The sequence below is a fragment of the Acipenser ruthenus genome, chromosome 39 (genome assembly GCF_902713425.1).
Source record: "Acipenser ruthenus chromosome 39, fAciRut3.2 maternal haplotype, whole genome shotgun sequence".
Classification (NCBI taxonomy): domain Eukaryota; kingdom Metazoa; phylum Chordata; class Actinopteri; order Acipenseriformes; family Acipenseridae; genus Acipenser; species Acipenser ruthenus.
This window is the reverse complement of record NC_081227.1, coordinates 10,948,991-10,974,420: the sequence shown is the minus strand read 5'-3', so window position 1 is coordinate 10,974,420 and position 25,430 is coordinate 10,948,991. Positions and strand designations below refer to the sequence as shown.

Here is a 25,430-nt window from a genome sequence, read left to right as displayed (position 1 = left end):
TGGTGCATTAATTTTTTTCTTAACAAAATCCGTAACAGATGAGTTTTATAAGATGAGATGCTGTAGCAGGTGTTGACTCTTCCATAGAAACTCCAGAGCGCCCCCAAACTGAACACTTTAGAACAGCTGCAGTCTTCTTGTTCTGAGGACTGGCATGAACACACGTCCACTCCTGTGTCCCTGCTGTCCAAACAGGACACTGCAGCTCTGCAGGGCAAAGCCACTAATCCCTGCACAGGAGTTCTGGGACAGACCAAGCCAAAGAGCATGGAACGGATCCCAGGCTGCCATTCACAGAGGGCATTTTAAATGGAGGAGAAAGACAAAAGGGCAAAACATGATACAAGAAGATCATAAAACAGTCACAACACAACACAGCACTATACTTGTATAAATCACCCCCCACACCCCCCCCTAACAGTGTTAAAATAAGAACTAAAAGTCAATGTTCCAGTTCTACCACAATATTGATTCCTCTGTGGATAGTGTATTATAAACAGGACAGACGAATGTATGAATGTTTCTGAAGTGAGGGTCATCAGTCTTCAGTGCAAACAGAACCCGATTCCTCACACATCTGTAGTGTTGCTGTATATTGCCCAAGCTCAGCTATTTGCTCTTCCTTTCATGACTTTTATGATGCTTTTTAAGGGATCCAGAATGTCTGAATCTCTTGTCACATACAGTACAGGGAAAGGGCTTCTCTCCAGTGTGAATTCTCTTGTGTACTTTTAAGATCTTGGCTTGTCTGAAACTCTTCCCACAATCGGCACATGGATAAAGATTCTCTCCTGTGTGGATCTGGCGATGCGCAGCTAGAGTCCGAGGCTCCTTGAAGCTCTTCCCGCAGACAGCACAGCGATACGGGGCCTCTCCTGTGTGAACCCGCTGGTGTCTCTTGAGGTTCTGCCCCTGGCTGAAGCGCTTCCCGCACACAGTGCAGTGATACGGGGTCTCCCGGGTGTGGGTGCGCTGGTGGATGTCCAGGCTTCTTACATACTTGAAGCTCTTCCCACACACCGTGCACAGATAGGGGGTCTCTCCTGTGTGAGTGCGCTGGTGTGTGGAGAGTGCAGTGGAGTCACGGAAACCCTTCCCACAGTCAGCACAGAGGAACAGAGCTTCTCCTGTGTGAACTCTCTGGTGTTTTATAAGAGCTCCCGACGCAGCAAAGCTCTTCCCACAGTCACAGCACTGATGAGGATTGTCTCCTGCATGAATCTGCTGGTGGGTATGAAGCTGTCCGACCTCACTGAAAGTCTTCAAGCAGGAAGTACACTTATAGCGCTCGTTTGTGATGTGAATTTGTTCATGTCTCTTCAGGTCCCCAGACTCTCTGAAAGTCTTCCCACAAATAGTGCACTTATGGGTGGTCTCTCTTCTGTGAATTTTCTGGTGTGCATCCAAAGCTCCTAAATCTTCACAGCTTTGCTCACAGTCAGTACAGTCATAGGGTCCCGTGTGACTCTTCTGGTGTTTTTTAAAACTCTGGGAGAATTTGAAGCTTTTCCCACATTCTGAACACTTATAAGGCGTCTCTGTGGAGTGAGTGCGCTGGTGGGACTTCAGGTTTCCTAAAGTTTTAAACTTTTTCTCACAAACATCGCAGTGGTAGGGGGTCTCGTTGGTGTGGATTCTCTGGTGTACTATTAGATTTTTAAGGAGCCCAAAGCTCTTCCCACAATCAGTACAGGGATATGGTCTCTCGCCTGTGTGAACTTGCTGGTGTCTTTTCAGGTGCACTGACTGACTGAAACTCTTCCCACAGACAGTACAGTGATACGGAGTCTCTCCTGTGTGTGTGCGCTTGTGCAGGGTAAAAGATTTGGAGTACCTGAAGCTCTTCCCACATTCAGAGCAGTGATACGGTCTCTCTCCAGTATGAAGTACCAGGTGACTTTTCAAGTGTGAGGACTGGGTGAAGCTCTTCCCACAAGCAGTGCACACAAAGGGGTTGCCTCCGGTGTGAATCCTGTTGTGGTTTATAAGGGCTGTGAGGTTTTTGAAATTCTTCCCACAGTCGGTACAGCGGTTTTGTGATTTCTGGGATTCACTCAGACTGTTCTCTCTTGCAGGAGCTCCTGGTCTACACTGCTGTAAATGTGTGCTGCTGTTAACTTGCCCGCTTCCTAGCTCCTCTTCTGGGTGCGCCGTCTTGAGATGGTTCTGAAAGTGCCGCTTCCCAGTAAAAGAGACCTCACAGTGCCAGCATGTGTGCTTCTGATTACGATCCGCTTCAGAAGAGTGAGAGAGAACAAAGAGAAAGAAAGTTACACATCCAGAAACGACTCTCAGAATCCTGCGCTTTATAAGCAGTAACTAAATAAATAAATTAATAAATAAATAAATAAAATTACATAAATGGTGCTGCGAGCCACATTATATGATGTTACCATCAGGCAAAATGTTTTCAAAAGCAAGACGTCCCAGGAGTACAGCGGCACCCCAAATGATACCCATCTCAGAATAACTGGGAGGGAGGTGTGTTCTTCACACTGCACAGAAATGAGTTTGTGCAGTGATGCATTATAACTGGGAGGGAGGTGTGTTCTTCACACTGCACAGAAATGAGTTTGTGCAGTGATGCATTATAACTGGGAGGGAGGTGTGTTCTTCACACTGCACAGAAATGAGTTTGTGCAGTGATGCATTATAACTGTGAGGGAGCTATGTGCACAGGGCCAAGTCTATTATCAACATGCAGATTGTGTTTGGTGTCTATTGTAAGATTTACAGTATTACACTTGATCCCTGAAATGGAAGTGCTAGCATGAGAGAATGATCAGATGAAAGCCACATTATCCCTCCCTGTCTTACCTGCTCATGAATTCTCTAGGTTTGTACTTACATGTTCCACTGGTGCTGGAGGAGGAGGGGGCTGTTTTCTCTTTAGGTGTGTTAGTACTGGTTTCTTTAGAGACCTCTGGTTTAATATGGACAATTCCCAGTTGAGACACATCCTCTGCATAGTCAGCGTCCTCCTGCTCCCGGACTGGCAGCGATCTCAGTTCAGAGAGCTCCTGTTTAACATGGGCAGGCTCCGGTTCAGGGAGCTCCTCTTTACTGTGTCTGGAGCTGCGCCGAAGGCATTGCGCATTACTTTGAACTGAGGTCTGCCTTCTCACTTTTTTATAAGTCACTGATTTCATTTTACAAGAGGATTTCTCTTCCACACCTGTATCAAACAAAACACAATCAAGTTATTTAATCTGAACTCCACCAGATCACACCCCAGCAAACTCCAGCAGATCACACCCCAGCAAACTCCAGCAGATCACACCCCAGCAAGCTCCAGCAGATCACACCCCAGCAAGCTCCAGCAGATCACACCCCAGCAAGCTCCAGCAGATCACACCCCAGCAAGCTCCAGCAGATCACACCCCAGCAAACTCCACCAGATCACACCCCAGCAAACTCCACCAGATCACACCCCAGCAAACTCCACCAGATCACACCCCAGCAAACTCCACCAGATCACACCCCAGCAAACTCCACCAGATCCACCCCAGCAAACTCCACCAGATCCACACCAGCAAACTCAACCACATCACACACCACAGTTTAAAAGCATCCCTGTGAGGGCAACGCAAAATATAATAACACAGGAAGACCTTGTAAAACATGTCTAACAGAAGCTTAACATTTATAAAGACATTAAAACACACAGGAACACATAACAATGTCCTTATCAGAATCACATTTTAACATCTAAATTGTAAGCTAGTGTTTCATTTCGTGTTGGTTTGTGGTGGTATTTGTGTGAGGGCTGGGTGCTGTGGTGTAACGTGCTCAATACTGACAGCGCGTGTTACACAGTCTTATCTACACATTAAACGGGAACTCGTTCTGTGATAACGCTTTGAATAAGCACGCCGGTGTTTGGCAGCGCAGGCAGTTCAATGAAAATGGCAACTTGTAACGCGCTCTAATCTGGCTAGCCGAAGTACAGTCAACCTTAACGGTGATGTAATGCACTGAAATAAGAATCGCTTTTGGCCGCACTTTCAGTACAATCATATCCAGAATAAAACGCTTTCTGAGAGTAGCGCATTAGGTCTGTGGGACTACGTTGAGTACAACACCGTTTTTATTTTAGAGACCATTATAATCCTCACGTTTTGCTCCCTGTCTAAATACAATTTGGATGTGATATAATTAAAACACTGTCGCAAACACCCCTGTGCGTGCGTGTACTGTCTTTCATCCTGGAAGTTAGTTTGATAGTACGGCTATGCAGGCGCGAAATGAATACAACACTAATATTACTCATAAAACAGCCCCGGTTTTTATAAACAACTTTTCGGAAGACGCCGAGAAGCTGTCTGATTATACTTTTTAAATACATTATATATCTATCTCAGATTTCGGAAGTAACCATGAACCGGTACACCCAGTCTTACCTTCTCTAAACGTGCCTCTGTTACACTGATATCTTCCACAAAGAGACCGTCGCAGCACTGTGACGTCACTTTCAGTGAAATCATAGATGTGCTACTGCGCCTAGATTTAACCATATGCGCTGATAATGTGTTTCTCGTGAGAAGATGTCGTTTGTCACAACTCTGATATTGACCGCTCTGCTGTCTTTTTAGTCAATGTCTTCATGTTATTTGGGTATTGCATACATAAATGCAAATGGATAAAAGACAAACCAAATGTAAATGTTCTTTCTGATTGTAAAATGTGTAAGGAGCGAGGTCAGAGCACGGACATAGATCTACAATAGTAGCAGAATTATTATTATTATTATTATTATTATTATTATTATTATTATTATTATTATTATAATTATAATGAAACGACCCTTTATTGTAAATACATTGCGTTTAAATCATAAAAGTGAATAACATCATTTTCTCAGTGTTTCAAATTTTTAAAAACGTATGAAGTCTGTTTCGCTGTTGCCCAGGGTCCACTGATGAAATATATTATTAACTGGTGGATGATGACATAACGTAATGCTTAAGAATGATAAAATATAAAGAATAACTTCTCCATTATTATTTTTTTAAATATTTAATAATTGTATTTTTTAACTTGCAATGTAGGTAGAATAGTTAGAATAAATGCAGGCAGCAGTGTGGAGTAGTGGTTCTGGACTCTTGACCGGAGGGTCGTGGGTTCAATCCCAGGTGGGGGACACTGCTGCTGTACCCTTGAGCAAGGTACTTTATCTAGATTGCTCCAGTAAAAACCCAACTGTATAAATGAGTAATTGTATGTAAAAATAATGTGATATCTTGTAACAATTGTAAGTTGCCCTGGATAAGGGTGTCTGTTAAGAAATAAATATAAATGGGGTGTACAAAATTAATCTTTATTGTATATAGCACCTTTCATAGTGGATCACCATCACAAAGTGCTTTACAAGATGCAGTAACAGCAAGAGAATCCATAATACTTTAACTACAGAGAAATGCATAATACATGCATACAAAATGAAAAATACTGTGCGCTGTGCAAGCGTCCCAGCTGACTGTGTTGTGATGATCTCAGTGGAGTTCCTCACTCACTTTCTCCAGATACAAGGAAGCACAGTGCTGTGAGAACTGTAAAACAGAACTCACTTCAACACAGTTTAAAAGTCAGTATCATTCAATTTGCAACCAAAGCACTTCTTTCATTTGTTCATATACAGTTCATATCTTTCACCATTGGCAAGTCATATTTCTTATTAAAAAAAAAAGGTTTTCAAAGAATTTACAGAAAAATTCAAACAGTTTTGGCAACAAAAAAAAAGTTTGTGTATCTGTTAATCTTTCAATACCTGGCTGGTTTCACAGGCCACAGTTAGCACTCATCTTGGTTAAGTGATCCGAGAGGGCTGATGAGGGTCTGTGAAAGCAGCCAGTCGTGTTTGCAGAGAAGAGCTTGTTTTATGGGTTAGTATGTTTGTTGGAAACGATACGAATGACTGCAGCGGATCTTTTCAGTCCTTGTTTTCTGGTGTGATAATGCAGTGCTCTCATATTCATTTACCCAGAAAACGAGGCAAATCCGTGCTGAGCCCATGCTGTGCAAGAGCTCTTCACTCATTCACAGAATACTAATAAACAGTCATGCATGAGAGAGAGAGGCTGGCAGGATCCGTCATGCAAGGGCAGTGCTGTCTAATTGAAGTTACAGTGTTACTGTTCCAGCCTCACGTTGTTGATGTTGCTGGCTGCCCTGATAGCCGACTTCATGGCTGTCTCAATCCAGGCATGTGGAAGTGCAGTGTGCTCTCCAGCAAAGTGTATTCTCCCTTCGTTCTTGAATAGAGTGGAGGAATAGTCATTCAGCTGATAGGGGGTGAATATGGCAAAGGCACCGAGACTGTATGGATCTAAGCTCCACTTCTTCACCACTCCTGCTCCGTCCCAGAGAGCGCGAATCTCTCCTCCGTGAATCTTGACGAGATCTTCAAGAGCCACCTCCATACACTCCTGATCGCTGAGCCCCAGGAACAGGGCAGAGTCGTCTGAGGCGGTGTATGAAGCAAGAATCACCCCTCCGTCTGTGCCCTGGAAGCTGTGACTGGGGTAATAGATGAACCTGGATGGAAGATCGGTGATCGACTTCCCTCCCCAGATCCCTTCTTTCTCCCAGAACCTCTGTCGAAAGCTCAGGAAGATCTTGGTAGAGCTGGAGTAGTGAACCGAGCGAAGAGCCTCCATCTTGCTGGCTGACAGGGGGGGTGAGAAGTCTATAAACAGAGAGGCTTTGGCAGTGGCGGTGGCAGTGAGGAGCAGGTAATCAGCACTGACGTTCATGACGGAGGAATCCTTCTGGCTCTGATAAAACACAGTGACACCCTTTCTGCTCTGCTCTATCCTGACAGCTCTGGAGTCCAGGAGAACAACAGCACTGAGAGATTCATAAAATGCTCTCGGAAGGTTATCCAGACCATTACTGATTTCGAAGTACCTGAAACAGAGAGAAGGCACTTTAGTAGCTGAAACGTTTTGGGGGCTTGTCGCATAGCAGGTAATGCAGTCGCCTTTCTCGCCTACAAGTTCAAATCCGGTTCAGGTCACATAAGGTAGGGAGTCACTCAGATAAAGTATAACTAAGGCTCATTAGGTGGGGAGTCACTCAGATCATGTAGCAGCTAAGCAGGGTCCTGTCCTATTTCTACACCTGACTGCTCATGAGAATCTTACCTGGTATTATCATTGATGTCATATTCGATTCTTAGACTCTCAGTGAAGGCGGTGAAAAAGAAACTGTTCTCATCGAGAATATCTCCAATCATACGCACAGCCCCTTCACTCAGGTTACCCTCTTTAACTAAATACTCCTGCAAGAAGCAATACAGCATTCACTTAACTGCATGGCACTCACGTTAAGAAAACCAGCTCATCAGATGCATTGCACAAAGATTGTAGTCTCAGTTAAGACTGCTGTAAAAACAACAATGAATGATCCCATTCCCAGGCTCTGCCAGCCTGTGTGATGTGCTAGCATTGTGTCTTCATGCTGAAGGTGTGAGGAGATGAGAAGTTCTAGGTGTGTTTGTGCAGTGGAGCCGGACTCTTTCTGTGCCGAGGTTAAGACCCATGTGCTCACCAGTTTGCACCCCAGCCTGTGTGATGTGCTAGCATTGTGTCTTCATGCTGAAGGTGTGAGGAGATGAGAAGTTCTAGGTGTGTTTGTGCAGTGGAGCCGGGCTCTTTCTGTGCCGAGGTTAAGACCCATGTGCTCACCAGTTTGCACCCCAGCCTGTGCTGTTAACAATGCAGGTTCCATGCACTTCAGTGTGGTTATCAAGCCTTTGTGTTGTTCTGTACAGCTTCATATTAACACATGCAATGCGAATGTATTCACCTTCACAGAGTAGGAGTCGTATTTCTCCATCACCTCGCTGCAATTGTATCCACTCTTCTTCAGATCATCCATCACCTGTAGGATCATTATTTCAGAGATCAGAGCCCAGCTGTGCCTCTCACAGACTCATTGAAACCTCTCCTAACTCAATGAAGGGGTCTCTTGGAAGCCCTCCTGCATCTCTGACAGAGACTCATTGAAGAGCCTGCCTGCTGATTTCCCTCGTTCCTGGGCGCTCACAGGGTACCTCAGCACATCTGGATTCTCCTCCACAGTGTAGGCTCTCTTGTGGACCCCGTTCACCTGGTACCAGGTGTTCCTGTTGTCCTCAATGAAGGGGTTCAGTTTTAAACCCATTCTTTCAGCGAAGGTCAGGACAAGCCTAAAGAAATGTGTCACCATTATTACCTGTCTTTCTCAGCCCTTGAAACACAGTCATGTAGGCAATACAGTTTCTTTGATCACAGAAAAAAAGAGTTTCCCATTCGCCACGGTGCCTGACCTGTGAAAACTGGGTATCCTCATTGCTCCCAGTTCAGCGTACCAGCCCCCGCTCTCATTCCTGTGGGTGTGCACACGTCCACCAATGCGCTGGCTCGCTTCAATCAATATGATCTGCAAACATCAACCAGCATTCACCGTCATTCTCTTACAGTCACACATGACGTCAGCATTGAGGTCACAGTTTAACAGGCCTGATGAGTTCCTATTGAGGGCAAAGTAAAACCACTGGCAATATGAAGGTCTACAATTGGTTTGGATTTTCTGATTTAGCTGAGATGGGAAAACACTTCCACACTACAGTACTAAAGCCTCTGTGATGCAGAACCTCATGAACACTTCCACACTACAGTCCTATAGTCTCTGTGATGCAGAACCTCATGAACACTTCCACACTACAGTCCTATAGTCTCTGTGATGCAGAACCTCATGAACACTTCCACACTACAGTCCTATAGTCTCTGCGATGCAGAACCTCATGAACACTTCCACACTACAGTCCTATAGTCTCTGTGATGCAGAACTTCATGAACACTTCCACACTACAGTCCTATAGTCTCTGTGATGCAGAACCTCATGAACACTTCCACACTACAGTCCTATAGTCTCTGCGATGCAGAACCTCATGAACACTTCCACACTACAGTCCTATAGTCTCTGTGATGCAGAACCTCATGAACACTTCCACACTACAGTCCTATAGTCTCTGTGATGCAGAACCTCATGAACACTTCCACACTACAGTCCTATAGTCTCTGTGATGCAGAACCTCATGAACACTTCCACACTACAGTCCTATAGTCTCTGTGATGCAGAACCTCATGAACACTTCCACACTACAGTCCTATAGTCTCTGTGATGCAGAACCTCATGAACACTTCCACACTACAGTCCTATACTCTCTGTGATGCAGAACCTCATGAACACTTCCACACTACAGTCCTATAGTCTCTGTGATGCAGAACCTCATGAACACTTCCACACTACAGTCCTATAGTCTCTGTACCTCGTGTCCAGCCTCCTCCAGTAGTTTTGCTGCAGTCAAGCCAGAGATTCCTGCTCCCACGATGATGATGCGCTTCGGAGAAGATGTCTTCTTCAGACCGTTCTGAGCGATTTGCAGTAACTGCAGATAGTCAGGATCAGTAAAGCATTTATCCAGTGCATCATGATCATGTGCCTTTGTTTCCAGCGATGCAAACATGAAGCCCAGACACAACACTGTGAATGAAGGAAGTGAAACTTCATACAATTACACCATTCCACACAGCAGTGCTTTCATTTGATGGGTGCAGCTTAAACACAGAGACATATAATATTGTGTTACGTTCCTTCAGCTGAACAAGGGGTCAGATTCCCGGGTTATTTTCAGGGATCCAGTCTGTTACTCTGTTCAGCTTGATGGTGCTCACAATATATTAGTATTGTTATTTTTACTTGTGTCAGCATTGACTTTTTTAAACTCAGGTCCAGATGAATGGAAACTGTCAGTGTGATACAGACTGACCCCCCTATATCTTCAGAGTCTGACACTCTCAATAACATAAACTAAATCATAGTAATACTAACTGGATATGTGCTTCTCCAGATCAATGCAAACTGTCAGTGTGATACAGACTGACCCCCCTATATCTTCAGAGTCTGACACTCTCAATAACATAAACTAAATCATAGTAATACTAACTGGATATGTGCTTCTCCAGATCAATGCAAACTGTCAGTGTGGTACAGACTGACCCCCCTATATCTTCAGAGTCTGACACTCTCAATAACATAAACTAAATCATAGTAATACTAACTGGATATGTGCTTCTCCAGATCAATGCAAACTGTCAGTGTGGTACAGACTGACCCCCCTATATCTTCAGAGTCTGACACTCTCAATAACATAAACTAAATCATAGTAATACTAACTGGATATGCGCTTCTCCAGATCAATGCAAACTGTCAGTGTGGTACAGACTGACCCCCCTATATCTTCAGAGTCTGACGCTCTCAATAACATAAACTAAATCATAGTAATACTAACTGGATATGTGCTTCTCCAGATCAATGCAAACTGTCAGTGTGGTACAGACTGACCCCCTATATCTTCAGAGTCTGACACTCTCAATAACATAAACTAAATCATAGTAATACTAACTGGATATGCGCTTCTCCAGATCAATGCAAACTGTCAGTGTGATACAGACTGACCCCCCTATATCTTCAGAGTCTGACACTCTCAATAACATAAACTAAATCATAGTAATACTAACTGGATATGCGCTTCTCCAGATCAATGCAAACTGTCAGTGTGATACAGACTGACCCCCCTATATCTTCAGAGTCTGACGCTCTCAATAACATGAACTAAATCATAGTAATACTAACTGGATATGTGCTTCTCCAGATCAATGCAAACTGTCAGTGTGGTACAGACTGACCCCCTATATCTTCAGAGTCTGACGCTCTCAATAACATAAACTAAATCATAGTAATACTAACTGGATATGTGCTTCTCCAGATCAATGCAAACTGTCAGTGTGGTACAGACTGACCCCCTATATCTTCAGAGTCTGACACTCTCAATAACATAAACTAAATCATAGTAATACTAACTGGATATGTGCTTCTCCAGATCAATGCAAACTGTCAGTGTGATACAGACTGACCCCCCTATATCTTCAGAGTCTGACACTCTCAATAACATAAACTAAATCATAGTAATACTAACTGGATATGTGCTTCTCCAGATCAATGCAAACTGTCAGTGTGGTACAGACTGACCCCCCTATATCTTCAGAGTCTGACGCTCTCAATAAGATAAACTAAATCATAGTAATACTAACTGGATATGTGCTTCTCCAGATCAATGCAAACTGTCAGTGTGGTACAGACTGACCCCCTATATCTTCAGAGTCTGACACTCTCAATAACATAAACTAAATCATAGTAATACTAACTGGATATGTGCTTCTCCAGATCAATGCAAACTGTCAGTGTGATACAGACTGACCCCCCTATATCTTCAGAGTCTGACACTCTCAATAACATAAACTAAATCATAGTAATACTAACTGGATATGTGCTTCTCCAGATCAATACAAACTGTCAGTGTGGTACAGACTGACCCCCTATATCTTCAGAGTCTGACACTCTCAATAACATAAACTAAATCATAGTAATACTAACTGGATATGTGCTTCTCCAGATCAATGCAAACTGTCAGTGTGGTACAGACTGACCCCCCTATATCTTCAGAGTCTGACACTCTCAATAACATAAACTAAATCATAGTAATACTAACTGGATATGTGCTTCTCCAGATCAATGCAAACTGTCAGTGTGGTACAGACTGACCCCCCTATATCTTCAGAGTCTGACACTCTCAATAACATAAACGAAATCATAGTAATACTAACTGGATATGCGCTTCTCCAGATCAATGCAAACTGTCAGTGTGGTACAGACTGACCCCCCTATATCTTCAGAGTCTGACGCTCTCAATAAGATAAACTAAATCATAGTAATACTAACTGGATATGTGCTTCTCCAGATCAATGCAAACTGTCAGTGTGGTACAGACTGACCCCCTATATCTTCAGAGTCTGACACTCTCAATAACATAAACTAAATCATAATAATACTAACTGGATATGTGCTTCTCCAGATCAATGCAAACTGTCAGTGTGATACAGACTGACCCCCCTATATCTTCAGAGTCTGACACTCTCAATAACATAAACTAAATCATAGTAATACTAACTGGATATGTGCTTCTCCAGATCAATGCAAACTGTCAGTGTGGTACAGACTGACCCCCTATATCTTCAGAGTCTGACACTCTCAATAACATAAACTAAATCATATTAATACTAACTGGATATGCGCTTCTCCAGATCAATGCAAACTGTCAGTGTGATACAGACTGACCCCCCTATATCTTCAGAGTCTGACACTCTCAATAACATAAACTAAATCATAGTAATACTAACTGGATATGCGCTTCTCCAGATCAATGCAAACTGTCAGTGTGATACAGACTGACCCCCCTATATCTTCAGAGTCTGACACTCTCAATAACATAAACTAAATCATAGTAATACTAACTGGATATGTGCTTCTCCAGATCAATGCAAACTGTCAGTGTGATACAGACTGACCCCCCTATATCTTCAGAGTCTGACACTCTCAATAACATAAACTAAATCATAGTAATACTAACTGGATATGTGCTTCTCCAGATCAATGCAAACTGTCAGTGTGGTACAGACTGACCCCCTATATCTTCAGAGTCTGACGCTCTCAATAACATAAACTAAATCATAGTAATACTAACTGGATATGTGCTTCTCCAGATCAATGCAAACTGTCAGTGTGGTACAGACTGACCCCCCTATATCTTCAGAGTCTGACGCTCTCAATAACATAAACTAAATCATAGTAATACTAACTGGATATGCGCTTCTCCAGATCAATGCAAACTGTCAGTGTGATACAGACTGACCCCCCTATATCTTCAGAGTCTGACACTCTCAATAACATAAACTAAATCATAGTAATACTAACTGGATATGCGCTTCTCCAGATCAATGCAAACTGTCAGTGTGATACAGACTGACCCCCCTATATCTTCAGAGTCTGACGCTCTCAATAACATGAACTAAATCATAGTAATACTAACTGGATATGTGCTTCTCCAGATCAATGCAAACTGTCAGTGTGGTACAGACTGACCCCCTATATCTTCAGAGTCTGACGCTCTCAATAACATAAACTAAATCATAGTAATACTAACTGGATATGTGCTTCTCCAGATCAATGCAAACTGTCATTGTGGTACAGACTGACCCCCTATATCTTCAGAGTCTGACACTCTCAATAACATAAACTAAATCATAGTAATACTAACTGGATATGTGCTTCTCCAGATCAATGCAAACTGTCAGTGTGATACAGACTGACCCCCCTATATCTTCAGAGTCTGACACTCTCAATACTTTCTGCCAAATAATGTTAATACAAGTTTCATGACAATGGGATGAGCGCTTTTCTGATTATATGGAGATATTTGTGAATGGTGCTGTGTGTATGTATGACCGTCTCATAATGAACGCTGATACATCATAGAAAAAGAAAAACAACTGAAAAAAACGGGCAAAACAGACTTCCTTAAAATAAGTTCAGAAGTGCAAGCGTGGGTAAGAGGAAACAGAATCTGCATGAATGTTTCCATTGTTTTTCAGTGTCCCTTCACACAAATACCAGGTGTTTAGAACTAGAGGGGCTGGGCGTGTCTGTGAATCCTCCCCATGTGACTTCTGTAAGCTGTGATAATCAGCCCTGTCACACACACCCTTGCTTTAATATTGTGATGTACGATTTAAACAACATGGAAGGGTCTTATCTACTAAGCCTGCTTTAAAGACTGTGATTAAACCTGGCGTTTGAACCATCAGGGTGGAGCTGGACTCACAAGACTAATACTGAGCACACAACTCTGCTCGGGTTCATGTCACACACAATGAATTCTCTGCAGTACCACAGACACACTTTTCTAAATTATTAAGGCTTCGTTTTTTTCTCTTCAAATACAGCAGCATACTGTAAAACAAAGTTACACTTAATAAGAGATGACTCATTCAGTGTTTATATGGTCTGTTTCCAGTGTACAATCAGATAGTCACTCCCTGTGAGTATCTCCAGACATCCACATTTACGTCTCAGTGCAAACATTCAAAATGCGTTATTGCTGGAATGCAGAGAGCAGCTAACTATAACAGTGTTAAAGTAACACGATCACGTGTTAACAGTACATTTATATATTAACTGTAACAGACCGCATGACTTAATAAATAATGCACGCTTTTCTTCTCGTACCGAATACATTCTGAGAGTATATTCACGTGTCATACTTGCGTTTCAAAAGCATTTAAATGACACTGTTTAGAAACTATTACTACTATTTATTTCTTAGCAGACGACCTTATCCAGGGCGACTTACAATTGTTACAAGATATCACATTATTTTTACATCCAATTCCCCATTTATACAGTTGGGTTTTTACTGGAGCAATCTAGGTAAAGTACCTTGCTCAAGGGTACAGCAGCAGTGTCCCCCACTGGGGATTGAACCCACGACCCTCCGGTCAAGAGTCCAGAGCCCTAACCACTACTCCACTACTTAATAATAATAATAATAATAATAATAATAATAATAATAATAATAATAATAATAATAATAATAATAATAATAATAATAATAATAATAATAATAGTGTGTTTCAAAGCTGCACTAGATACTCACAGTACAATTTGCTCCCAGTCATATCCATCGTGATTTCAGGATGCTATCTGTGTCGACAGGTTAACAGCAATGCCCGCACTTGCAATATCAGCGCTTTATATATCAGCGAGGGGGGACCAGTGAGGAAACGATGAAGAAACAGAAACTTTCCAGCGATGCCAAGAAACCGAAACCATTAATCTGATCCAGTTACAAGATCCTCGTGAGAGTGACGCGCAACAATACTGCTCTTTCTCCGCGAGCGCCCCGGCATGGTCAATATAACCGTACATCAGCGCGTCTGGTTTCTATCAACACAAACATACAGCAACCGTCTTTTACCGACAAGGAATGAATGGCGTTTTGTTAAAAGAATGGCTCTAAATGATTTCAGTATTGGCGTTTACATATGAAGCATCGCTAGCATTAAACCTCTTATTTAGCACTCTATCGTGTTCTGTTGAACCCATTTCACCCGAAATTGCTTGGCTTCAAATAAACTGCAGATCTACAGTTGAGGTTTTTATGACAGATTTTTCTACCAGTAAGGTTATGGTTATTATTAGTAGTATTATTATTACAGCCAAACGCTATAGTAAGCAGCAATCTACAGCCGAAAGCAGAACTCAGGGAAGCACGGGAGTGAGTCATTATGACGTCACTGCGATCATAAGCAGAGGGAAATCCCATAGCCAGAGCCAGCGGAATTCCCATAAACTCCCGAGCCTGATCGTGTAGAGAATAACCGCTACTTCAGATTCACATCCTGCACGTATATCTAAGCATGCATATATATATATATATATATAGATAGATAGATAGATAGATAGATAGATAGATAGATAGATAGATAGATAGATAGATATAGATATAGATACACACACACACAGAGACGCTGTTTTTCATATAGCAGTATGGGGTGTATTTCAATGAATGGTGGAAAGGGCAAAAAAGAACCCCCTTTCACACTGGTTCTTGATAGAAAGCACGCGGTGCCATTGCACCTGTGTAGAATAGCCGTGCGTGTGTGTGTGTGTGTGTGTGTGTGCGCGCTACGTGTGTATGTGTGTGTGTGTGCGTGTGTGTGTGTGTGTGTGTGTGGGTGGGTGTGTGTGTGTGTGTATACTACAGGATTGGCTATATTACGACATGCAGCTTCCTAAAAATCTAACAGACATGTGAATAGAATTTAACAAGGGAAGTCCCGACAGAACCTCCAAAATCCCAGTGGAATTTACACGTATATATATATATACACACACACACACACACACACACACAGAGACGCTGTTTTTCATATAGCAGTATGGGGTGTATTTCAATGAATGGTGGAAAGGGCAAAAAAGAACCCCCTTTCACACTGGTTCTTGATAGAAAGCACGCGGTGCCATTGCACCTGTGTAGAATAGCCGTGCGTGTGTGTGTGCGCGTGTGTGTGTGTGTGTGTGTGTGTGCGCGCTACGTGTGTATGTGTGTGTGTGTGCGTGCTACGTGTGTGTGTGTATGTGTGTGTGTGCGTGCGCTACGTGTGTATGTGTGTGTGTGCGTGCGCTACGTGTGTATGTGTGTGTGTGTGTGTGTGTGTGTGTATAGTACAGGATTGGCTTTATTATGACATGCAGCTTCCTAAAAATCTAACAGACATGTGAATAGAATTTAACAAGGGAAGTCCCGACAGAACCTCCAAAATCCCAGTGGAATTTACACGTATATATATATATACACACACACACACACACACACACACAGAGACGCTGTTTTTCATATAGCAGTATGGGGTGTATTTCAATGAATGGTGGAAAGGGCAAAAAAGAACCCCCTTTCACACTGGTTCTTGATAGAAAGCACGCGGTGCCATTGCACCTGTGTAGAATAGCCGTGCGTGTGTGTGTGCGCGTGTGTGTGTGTGTGTGTGTGTGTGTGCGCGCTACGTGTGTATGTGTGTGTGTGTGCGTGCTACGTGTGTGTGTGTATGTGTGTGTGTGCGTGCGCTACGTGTGTATGTGTGTGTGTGCGTGCGCTACGTGTGTATGTGTGTGTGTGTGTGTGTGTATAGTACAGGATTGGCTTTATTATGACATGCAGCTTCCTAAAAATCTAACAGACATGTGAATAGAATTTAACAAGGGAAGTCCCGACAGAACCTCCAAAATCCCAGTGGAATTTACACCCGAGCATCTCTACTCAAGGCTCCCATTGTTTGCCAGCCAGGTGACTGCAGGTGAAGCACACAGAGGCTGCTTTGAGAACACAGACACTCTTATTATTGAAGGGTTCAAACAAGCAGAGCCAGTCCCTGCGTATCTAATCACCGGCACCTGACAGGGTTTTTCAAACTGACAGGAATCCCCACAGCCCATCCTCTTCACAGTTTGCTGTTGGAAATGTAAATAGACAGACAGATTGTACAGGACAGCAGGGAGCCCCACTTCAATCTACAGTGAAAGACACCATTCTGGGGGGTGCACTAAAACAGACATTTTCTTTCATCAAGCAGAAATAAAGGCAGATTGCAGAAATGAATACTGGATTTAGATATTTTCCGGCGGACTGATTTGGAACCGAGATTAAACAGTTTGAACGATAACATTCAAGGTCCTTTACCAGAGATTAGGGGCCTCATATTGACCAATCAGGTTAAAGAAAATCTCCAATCCATTTTCTAATATATATTTATTACACACACTCTCTATCAAACAAATCATAGCACGGGGGGAAAAAAATCTTTTCATTTGTTTGTGTCAAAACATTTTTATTCCATATATTATCCAAAGGAAGACAGCATTACATATTAAAAGTATATTTGAAATTCACAATCCTATGTATTTTAATGACTGTATGAGCCCAGGGCGTGGCGCTGAGTGACAGCTCATCATCACACATGTTTATATTAGATCTCGAGCTTCACATGCTTCACATGTTTATATTAGATCTCGAGCTTCACATGCTTCACATGTTTATATTAGATCTCGAGCTTCACATGCTTCACATGTTTATATTAGATCTCGAGCTTCACATGCTGCACATGTTTATATTAGATCTCATAGTAGAAGCCACTAACACACAACCTTGTAGTAACATCGTAACTCAATTTAAACATTCCAACTTTGTTAAAAGGTTGAGTGTCAGTGGGAACTAAGTAACAGTTTTGTTTTCTAACAAAATTACATTGTCTTGTACCCCCTCAAGTATAAAGCGAAAGTATCCAGTCTTTTATATATGCCTGTTTAACAAGGATACGGTCTGCAAAACATTGGAAAATGAACAAGCAGAAGAACGAATTTGTATTTAAAAACGGAATTAGATCTACCATTATTATTAATATTAATAATAATAATAATAATAATAATAATAATAATGACAAACTTCTAAAATGTTTTTAAAATGAACAGTAAAAGCATTAAGTATCATTATCAAAAATAATGTATTGTTTAATCTCAAACTTGTACATTGTTAATACAACAAAACATGTTAAAATACACCAAGAGGTTTGTACCTGGTCTGCTATCAGCACGCTTAAAATTATCAAAACTTTTAACAAGTGCATTAAACACATATTATTATTATTATTATTATTATTATTATTATTATTATTATTATTATTATTATTATTATTATTATTATTATTTATTTCTTAGCAGACACCCTTATCCAGGGCGACTTACAATTGCTACAAGATATCACATTATTTTTTACACATTATTTTTACATACAATTACCCATTTATACAGTTGGGTTTTTACTGGAGCAATCTAGGTAAAGTACCTTGCTCAAGGGTTCAGCAGCAATGTCCCCCACCTGGGATTGAACCCACGACCCTCTGGTCAAGAGTCCAGAGCCCTAACCACATATGCATTACATGTAGGCCGACCTTAAATTACGTTTTCTATCAGTATTATTATTTATTAATCCTGAGTCACTTTCATCGCTGTCACTTCATTATGCTCAAGCACCTCCTCATCTTCCTCAGCTTTAATGGCAATGACAGAGACCCGGCGCGTCATTGACTCTTCAAACTCCATGAAGAGAAAATCATCGACTCTTCAAACTCCATGAAGAGAAAGTCATCGACTCTTCAAACTCCATGAAGAGAAAGGCATCGACTCTTCAAACTCCATGAAGAGAAAGGCATCGACTCTTCAAACTCCATGAAGAGAAAGGCATCGACTCTTCAAACTCCATGAAGAGAAAGTCATCGACTCTACAAACTCCATGAAGAGAAAGTCATCGACTCTTCAAACTCCATGAAGAGAAAGTCATCGACTCTTCAAACTCCATGAAGAGAAAGGCATCGACTCTTCAAACTCCATGAAGAGAAAGGCATCGACTCTTCAAACTCCATGAAGAGAAAGGCATCGACTCTTCAAACTCCATGAAGAGAAAGGCATCGACTCTTCAAACTCCATGAAGAGAAAGGCATCGACTCTTCAAACTCCATGAAGAGAAAGTCATCGACTCTACAAACTCCATGAAGAGAAAGTCATCGACTCTTCAAACTCCATGAAGAGAAATTCATCGACTCTTCAAACTCCATGAAGAGAAATGCATCGACTCTTCAAACTCCATGAAGAGAAAGGCATCGACTCTTCAAACTCCATGAAGAGAAAGGCATCGACTCTTCAAACTCCATGAAGAGAAAGGCATCGACTCTTCAAACTCCATGAAGAGAAAGTCATCGACTCTTCAAACTCCATGAAGAGAAAGGCATCGACTCTTCAAACTCCATGAAGAGAAAGTCATCGACTCTTCAAACTCCATGAAGAGAAAGTCAGACTCTACAAACTCCATGAAGAGAAAGTCATCGACTCTTCAAACTCCATGAAGAAAAAGTCAGACTCTACAAACTCCATGAAGAGACAGTCAAACTCTACAAACTCCATGAAGAGAAAGTCATCGACTCTTCAAACTCCATGAAGAGAAAGTCATCGACTCTTCAAACTCCATGAAGAGAAAGGCATCGACTCTTCAAACTCCATGAAGAGAAAGTCATCGACTCTTCAAACTCCATGAAGAGAAAGTCAGACTCTACAAACTCCATGAAGAGAAAGTCATCGACTCTTCAAACTCCATGAAGAAAAAGTCAGACTCTACAAACTCCATGAAGAGAAAGTCATCGACTCTTCAAACTCCATGAAGAGAAAGTCATCGACTCTTCAAACTCCATGAAGAGAAAGTCATCGACTCTACAAACTCCATGAAGAGAAAGTCATCGACTCTTCAAACTCCATGAAGAGAAAGGCATCGACTCTTCAAACTCCATGAAGAGAAAGTCAGACTCACACTCTTCAGACCCCATGAAGAGAAAGTCAGACTCACACTCTTCAGACTCCATGTTTATTTCTCAGCCCTTTCTTGCTCCTGCAATGCAAAGCGTTGTCCTGCGAGGGCTGCCCCCCGTCCATACGTAGCGCAAGCTGACTGCTAGTCTTGGAAGAATCTGGGACCTTGAACTTGGGAGTCAAGTATCCCACAGGAATCTTGAAGAGGCTGGTTCTTCAAACAATCTAATTGGTAGGCCAGTCTCCAGAAGCACATTCACTCAAAGCTTCTTCCCTTTTTTATATTCACCCGACACGGCTCCCCACAGCTCTGCTCTTGGAGTTGATGCCTTTCAGCTTCACTCCACATATCTTCAGGCTCATTAAATCAAGACATTTGCTTTCATGGTCAATGCCGCTGTTCTGAAAGAGTCCCACACAGAGCTTCCACTCTCTCGTTCTGCGCTGCAGACTCATTGCAGAACAGACCACTGTTTTTCTACATGTGTAACTCGACAGGCTCCGATACACAAAACAACACGCTGAGCTACTCCCAAAAGAACTGGCGCCCTACGACCTGTCACAGTGCGGACAAGCCATCCAGTATGATGCTGACTGACGTCTGAACCACTCAGTGAGAAACGGCGATATTAAAAGAATCATTTATTCCCTGCTTACTCTTATGATTTGTGTTTCGTTTTTGGTGTGTTCCTTTCTCAGTTTTATTTTTTTTCAGTTTCTACTATTGTTAACCAAATCATTTATTTCCTGTTTGTATCTGTTTCATTCTCCGTTAAGGGCTAGAACACTGCTTATCTCTCAATGAAAGACACAGAACAGAATATGGTGCTATTTCCTTTCCTATAAATTCCTTTATTTCCATGTATCCTGGCACAGGGCTATAGGTTTTCACTCCCTATTTGATTGATGGCAGCTGTTTCAAAGGGTTTACTTTGTGTGCAGTTTCTGGTGCTTGAGAAGAGTGTTTGTCTCTTTAAAAGACTTCCCGCAGGTGTTACAGTAAAAGGGCTTCTCTCCGGTGTGGGTCCTGTGGTGTACTTTCAGGCTCCCGATCTGAGAGAAGCTCTTCCCACACGCAGTACAGAGGTAGGGTGTTACTCCTGTGTGAACTCGCTGGTGTTTTTTAAGTCCTCCTATGTCCATTAAAGTCTTCCCACATTCGTTACAATGATAGGGTTTCTCTCCTGTGTGAACTTGAGCATGTCTTCCAAGGGTAATTCTGTTGGCGAAACACTTCCCACATTCACTGCAGCGGAAAGGGCTCTCCGTGCCACGAATACATTTGTGTCTCTTCAGGAAGTTTAAAAGTGCAAAGCTCTTCCCACATTCTTTACAGTGGTGGGGAGAGCCTCCTTTGTGGATTTTCTGGTGTGTTTTGAGTTTGCCCAGTTCAATGAAACTCTTGTTGAATTCATTACAGCGGAAGGAGTTCTTGTTCTGGTGCAATCGCTGGTGTGTTTTCAGGTGGCACAGCTGTTTGAAGTGGTCGCCACAGATGGTGCAGCGATGGGGAGTTGCGCGTGAATGGCTGCGCTGGTGACAGGTGAGGTACTGTTTCCTGCTGAAGCCCTTCCCACATGTAGCACAGAGATGCAAAGCCTGTTCAGAACTGTCCGCACTCCCTGAAGCTCCGGGTCCAGGCTGTGGGGACGGGAGCCTCTTCTTCCTCTCTGGACGGGATTTCACACTCTCTTGTCTCTCAGTCTTAGTTCTGCTCTTCTTCAGCTTCTTTTCATGAGGAGAGGTTTTGCAGGGAAGCACTGGATTGGAATCAGGCTTTCGTTTATCAGCCACTTCACAAGCTAAAAAACACAGAGAGAGAGAGAGAGAGAGAGAGAGAGAGAGAGGGGGGATTCATAAATGTATTACTATGAAGCGTTTAACAATTGCCCAAATCATAGACTAATCTCAGAGACAGCAAGTGTGTGTAGTGTAGAGCGCATGTAGTTACTGGTCACACTGTTATTAGTGTTCATGTAGTTACAGGTCACTCTGTTATTAGTGCTCATGTAGTTACAGGTCACTCTGTTATTAGTGCTCATGTAGTTACAGGTCACACTGTTATTAGTGCTCATGTAGTTACAGGTCACACTGTTATTAGTGCTCATGTAGTTACAGGTCACACTGTTATTAGTGTTCATGTAGTTACAGGTCACTCTGTTATTAGTGCTCATGTAGTTACAGGTCACTCTGTTATTAGTGCTCATGTAGTTACAGGTCACACTGTTATTAGTGCTCATGTAGTTACAGGTCACTCTGTTATTAGTGCTCATGTAGTTACAGGTCACACTGTTATTAGTGCTCATGTAGTTACAGGTCACTCTGTTATTAGTGCTCATGTAGTTACAGGTCACTCTGTTATTAGTGTTCATGTAGTTACAGGTCACTCTGTTATTAGTGCTCATGTAGTTACAGGTCACACTGTTATTAGTGCTCATGTAGTTACAGGTCACTCTGTTATTAGTGCTCATGTAGTTACAGGTCACGCTGGTTGTGGAGATCACTGCTCTTTCTTACAGGTCACTCTGTTATTAAAGCTCATTTACTTACAGGTCACGCTGGTTGTGGTGATCGCTCCTCTTTCTTCACAGTCCTTGTTGCCCAGGTTCTCCATGGAGCTGCTCTCTTTCTCTTTCTCTGTATCATCTGTGCTCCTGTCATTAGAGACCTGCCCATTACCGTGGACAGGACCTTCTGGTCTGACTTCACCAAGTGCAGTGCTTTCATTGTGAGCACCAGCACTGAGTTCTTTAGCAGCCTGCGCCTCTTCTTTACATTGGATGGATCCATCATTATCATCCTCCTCATTATTATTGTGCTCTTCAGTGATTTCCTCTTTCATTTGAAGCGACTCCATGTCAGGTACATCTTTGGAATTACTGACAGATTCCAGTTCAGGGAGCTCTTCTTTAATGTGGGCAGCTGGTGATTCCCGGACACCTTCAATAATGAACACAGACTCCACTTCAGTGACTTGCTCTTCAGCGTGGCTGCGGCCCTGCAGCGGGACCTCTTCAGCACTCTGAACAGATCCCTGGGGAGCCTCACTCTGAACAGATCCCTGGGGAGCCTCACTCTGAACAGATCCCTGGGGAGCCTCACTCTGAACAGATCCCTGGGGAGCCTCACTCTGAACAGATCCCTGCGGAGCCTCACTCTGAACTGCACAGTATTCCTGGTGAAGGTGCTGCTCTGGAGCCTGTAAAGCTACGTTCTCATGAACAGTTTCCTCTTGAGCCTCTGTGATATAAAGAGAAGCAGACGTTAACAGGTGCATTCATAACAGGGATGCATGTCGGTTCTGGTCACTTCGGTTTCATATCAACTCTTTCTGCTGTTTTTCACGTCCAATCAGTTTTTGGTAAATGAAAGTTTCAAGTGGGAATGCTGGAGAGAATGTGTGCAGCCCAGGGAACATGGCACATCATATTACAACACACATGATAATGACACCTGCACAGCCTCAAGTGAAACGTCGGCACACTCGTTTTTATTTCTATTTGTACACGTCCTGGTGTTGACTTTGCCATTGCATTGCATAAATCTCATCTGCACAACACTAACTCATCTACAGCTTCATTTAGATCTGCTGACTTCAGTTCGGAGTACCTGTGCAGCAGCAGCATCGCAATGACTGAACCGGTATAACCATCTCCTGAACCTTTCTAGAGCTTGTTATAAAAACAAAGCCAGGTTCTTACCTTTCTCTATTCCCGCTCTGTCCACAATACTTCGGATCCACGTGTCAACACTCTGGTCAGAGATCAGTAACTCCTGGTTGTTATCTTCAGTGACGATCTCTGGTGTGATTAATAAAACCAGGGGCCAGTCCTTTATCGACGGAGCTGCTTGACTGGTGCACAGACGCTGGGACCCGCTCTGTGCTTCATTGAAGAGTGAAGCGTTCACTCCGGTAACATCGCCGCTTTCCTTCTCGGGATCGTCTCCTCCCGGACTGTGTGACTGGAAGTCGCGCTCAAGGCAGCTCACTCCAGGCTGTGTGACACCGCTGTTCTTATCTGCGGTTTTGAAATACCCGCGCAGCTGTTTCAGCTCCCGCTCGGATGTTTCCAATCGACGCCTCAGCTGTTTCATTTCTTTCACTCTTTCAGACAGATCCGCGAATTCGTTACCGACCAGCTGTGTGATTTCACTGATCACCGTGTCCACGGCAGCTTTCAATGCTTGCTCAATGACCGCGGAGAGCTTGTCTTTAAAAACATCCATCTTCACCTCCTCCAATTCCGAACCACTAATAAACGATTGTGAATACTTTTCTTTCAGACTGAGACCGGAAACAGGATGTTTTCTTTCAAGGTGTATTTAAACCCTTTTAGTTTCGCTCGGATGTCTAGCTGCATTAGAAACAGTTTTTCTGGGACGCTTCACAGTCGGGTCCTCATTAATAAAACACAGCAAAGCCTCAGACTTCAAAATCCAAAGCGGACTCGGACACTCTCATAATTCTGTTGTCTCAATGTCACTGCGAGTTCACGCATTTCAAATAAGGGTTACAGTAAAATCATCCCGCATAACAATCCGCCATCACACAAAAACAGCGACCCTCCCTCACTTCCTGTGCGCTCTCTCGTGCGCATGCGCGGTGCTGCAGCAGTCGCACAGCAGTGACGGGGGATCCTAGTGACGCGCATGTTTTAGTTTGTGACGGTGGGTGCGTTCATGGAGATCATTCTTAGAATTGATCAGATTCTGTGCAGAATGATCTCCTGAACGCACCCTGTGTTCTCTCCTCCTGGGTTCCGTGCTGCGCTTATTGGTCAGGGTTAACTTTTTTTAAAGACGTCATCACGCCCTCCCTAATTCTTCTCGGTTCCTGGTGGAATAGATTCGTAGCTCAGTCCTCAGTCCTGCCCCATGCTGTCCGGAGGAGGAATCTGTGTTTCACTTGTTTTAACTCTGCCCCAGGTTACAGGCGTGTATGATTTTATTAAGGCGTTTTATTTTGAACTGCTTTCTCTTGATTTTTGGTGTGAAGTATAGTTTTACTAAACGTGTTGATATAAATTTGGCAACGTTCTTAATTGATGAGGCTGCTGACTGCCTATTCCCTTCACCCACCTTCTCATCTGTGTCCTTGCTGAGGCTGCTGGCTGCCTATCTTACACCCACCTTCTCATCTGTGTCCTTGCTGAGGCTGCTGGCTGCCTATCTTACACCTACCTTCTCATCTGCCACTTTGATCATGAGATAATCTTCTCAAAAAAGGGATTTTCTTTCCATTTTGTATTAGAAATCCATAGACATCTTTGTTTAGTTTCCTATAAATACACTATAGATTTGTATTAACATATCCCTAATGCTCCTCTGAAATGTAGTGATTTATTATTTTGAATTCTATTTGAACATCTGTACAAACAACAAGAGCCTTTCAATAGGGGGCTTTAACAACACGAGACTGTAAGATTGGTGCTTGGGATGAGATGGAAAAGTGAGGTCCTGCTGTAAGTGACTCTGCAGCAGCATAGCTCCCCTGAGTACAGAGTACTTCTTTAAACAGTCCATCATCCAGACTGTGAGTTGCACAAAGATGTTTGTGTTTCCATGACTACACAGGT

General features: G+C 42.9%; 3 protein-coding genes across 3 annotated transcripts; all 3 read right to left on the bottom strand.

The window, feature by feature from the left end:
- Positions 1-5: 5 nt before the first annotated feature.
- On the bottom strand, positions 6-4,483 carry LOC131707308 (zinc finger protein 883-like). Its single transcript, XM_059009710.1, has 3 exons — positions 4,401-4,483; positions 2,849-3,175; positions 6-2,234 (listed from the first exon to the last, which is right to left on the bottom strand). Exons 2-3 carry the CDS (start codon positions 3,147-3,149, stop codon positions 610-612), a joined length of 1,926 nt encoding a protein of 641 aa, XP_058865693.1. The 5' UTR covers positions 3,150-3,175; positions 4,401-4,483; the 3' UTR covers positions 6-609.
- Positions 4,484-6,128: 1,645 nt separating this feature from the next.
- Positions 6,129-9,511, bottom strand: LOC131707246 (L-amino-acid oxidase-like). The gene is made up of 6 exons (XM_059009519.1): positions 9,314-9,511; positions 8,309-8,421; positions 7,994-8,188; positions 7,807-7,915; positions 7,143-7,279; positions 6,129-6,906 (listed from the first exon to the last, which is right to left on the bottom strand). Exons 1-6 carry the CDS (start codon positions 9,509-9,511, stop codon positions 6,129-6,131), a joined length of 1,530 nt encoding a protein of 509 aa, XP_058865502.1.
- A 10,288-nt stretch (positions 9,512-19,799) lies between these two features.
- Positions 19,800-24,167, bottom strand: LOC117966635 (zinc finger and SCAN domain-containing protein 12-like). The gene is made up of 3 exons (XM_034913079.2): positions 23,556-24,167; positions 22,405-23,094; positions 19,800-21,656 (listed from the first exon to the last, which is right to left on the bottom strand). The coding sequence occupies exons 1-3, from the start codon at positions 24,079-24,081 to the stop codon at positions 20,782-20,784; spliced, it is 2,091 nt and encodes a 696-aa protein (XP_034768970.2). The 5' UTR covers positions 24,082-24,167; the 3' UTR covers positions 19,800-20,781.
- Positions 24,168-25,430: the final 1,263 nt, after the last annotated feature.

Coding starts and splice junctions, on each gene's coding strand:
- LOC131707308 (XM_059009710.1), bottom strand. CDS start 3,149: ATGAAATCAGTGACTTATAAAAAAGTGAGAAGGCAGACCTCAGTTCAA. Junction 2,235..2,848: donor CTCCAGCACCAGTGGAACAT/GTAAGTACAAAC, acceptor ACTCTTCTGAAG/CGGATCGTAATCAGAAGCAC.
- LOC131707246 (XM_059009519.1), bottom strand. CDS start 9,511: ATGTTTGCATCGCTGGAAACAAAGGCACATGATCATGATGCACTGGAT. Junction 7,916..7,993: donor AGGCTCTTCAATGAGTCTCT/GTCAGAGATGCA, acceptor TGAGAGGCACAG/CTGGGCTCTGATCTCTGAAA. Junction 6,907..7,142: donor GACATCAATGATAATACCAG/GTAAGATTCTCA, acceptor TCTCTGTTTCAG/GTACTTCGAAATCAGTAATG.
- LOC117966635 (XM_034913079.2), bottom strand. CDS start 24,081: ATGGATGTTTTTAAAGACAAGCTCTCCGCGGTCATTGAGCAAGCATTG. Junction 23,095..23,555: donor CAGAGCGGGAATAGAGAAAG/GTAAGAACCTGG, acceptor TTTATATCACAG/AGGCTCAAGAGGAAACTGTT. Junction 21,657..22,404: donor CACCACAACCAGCGTGACCT/GTAAGTAAATGA, acceptor TGTGTTTTTTAG/CTTGTGAAGTGGCTGATAAA.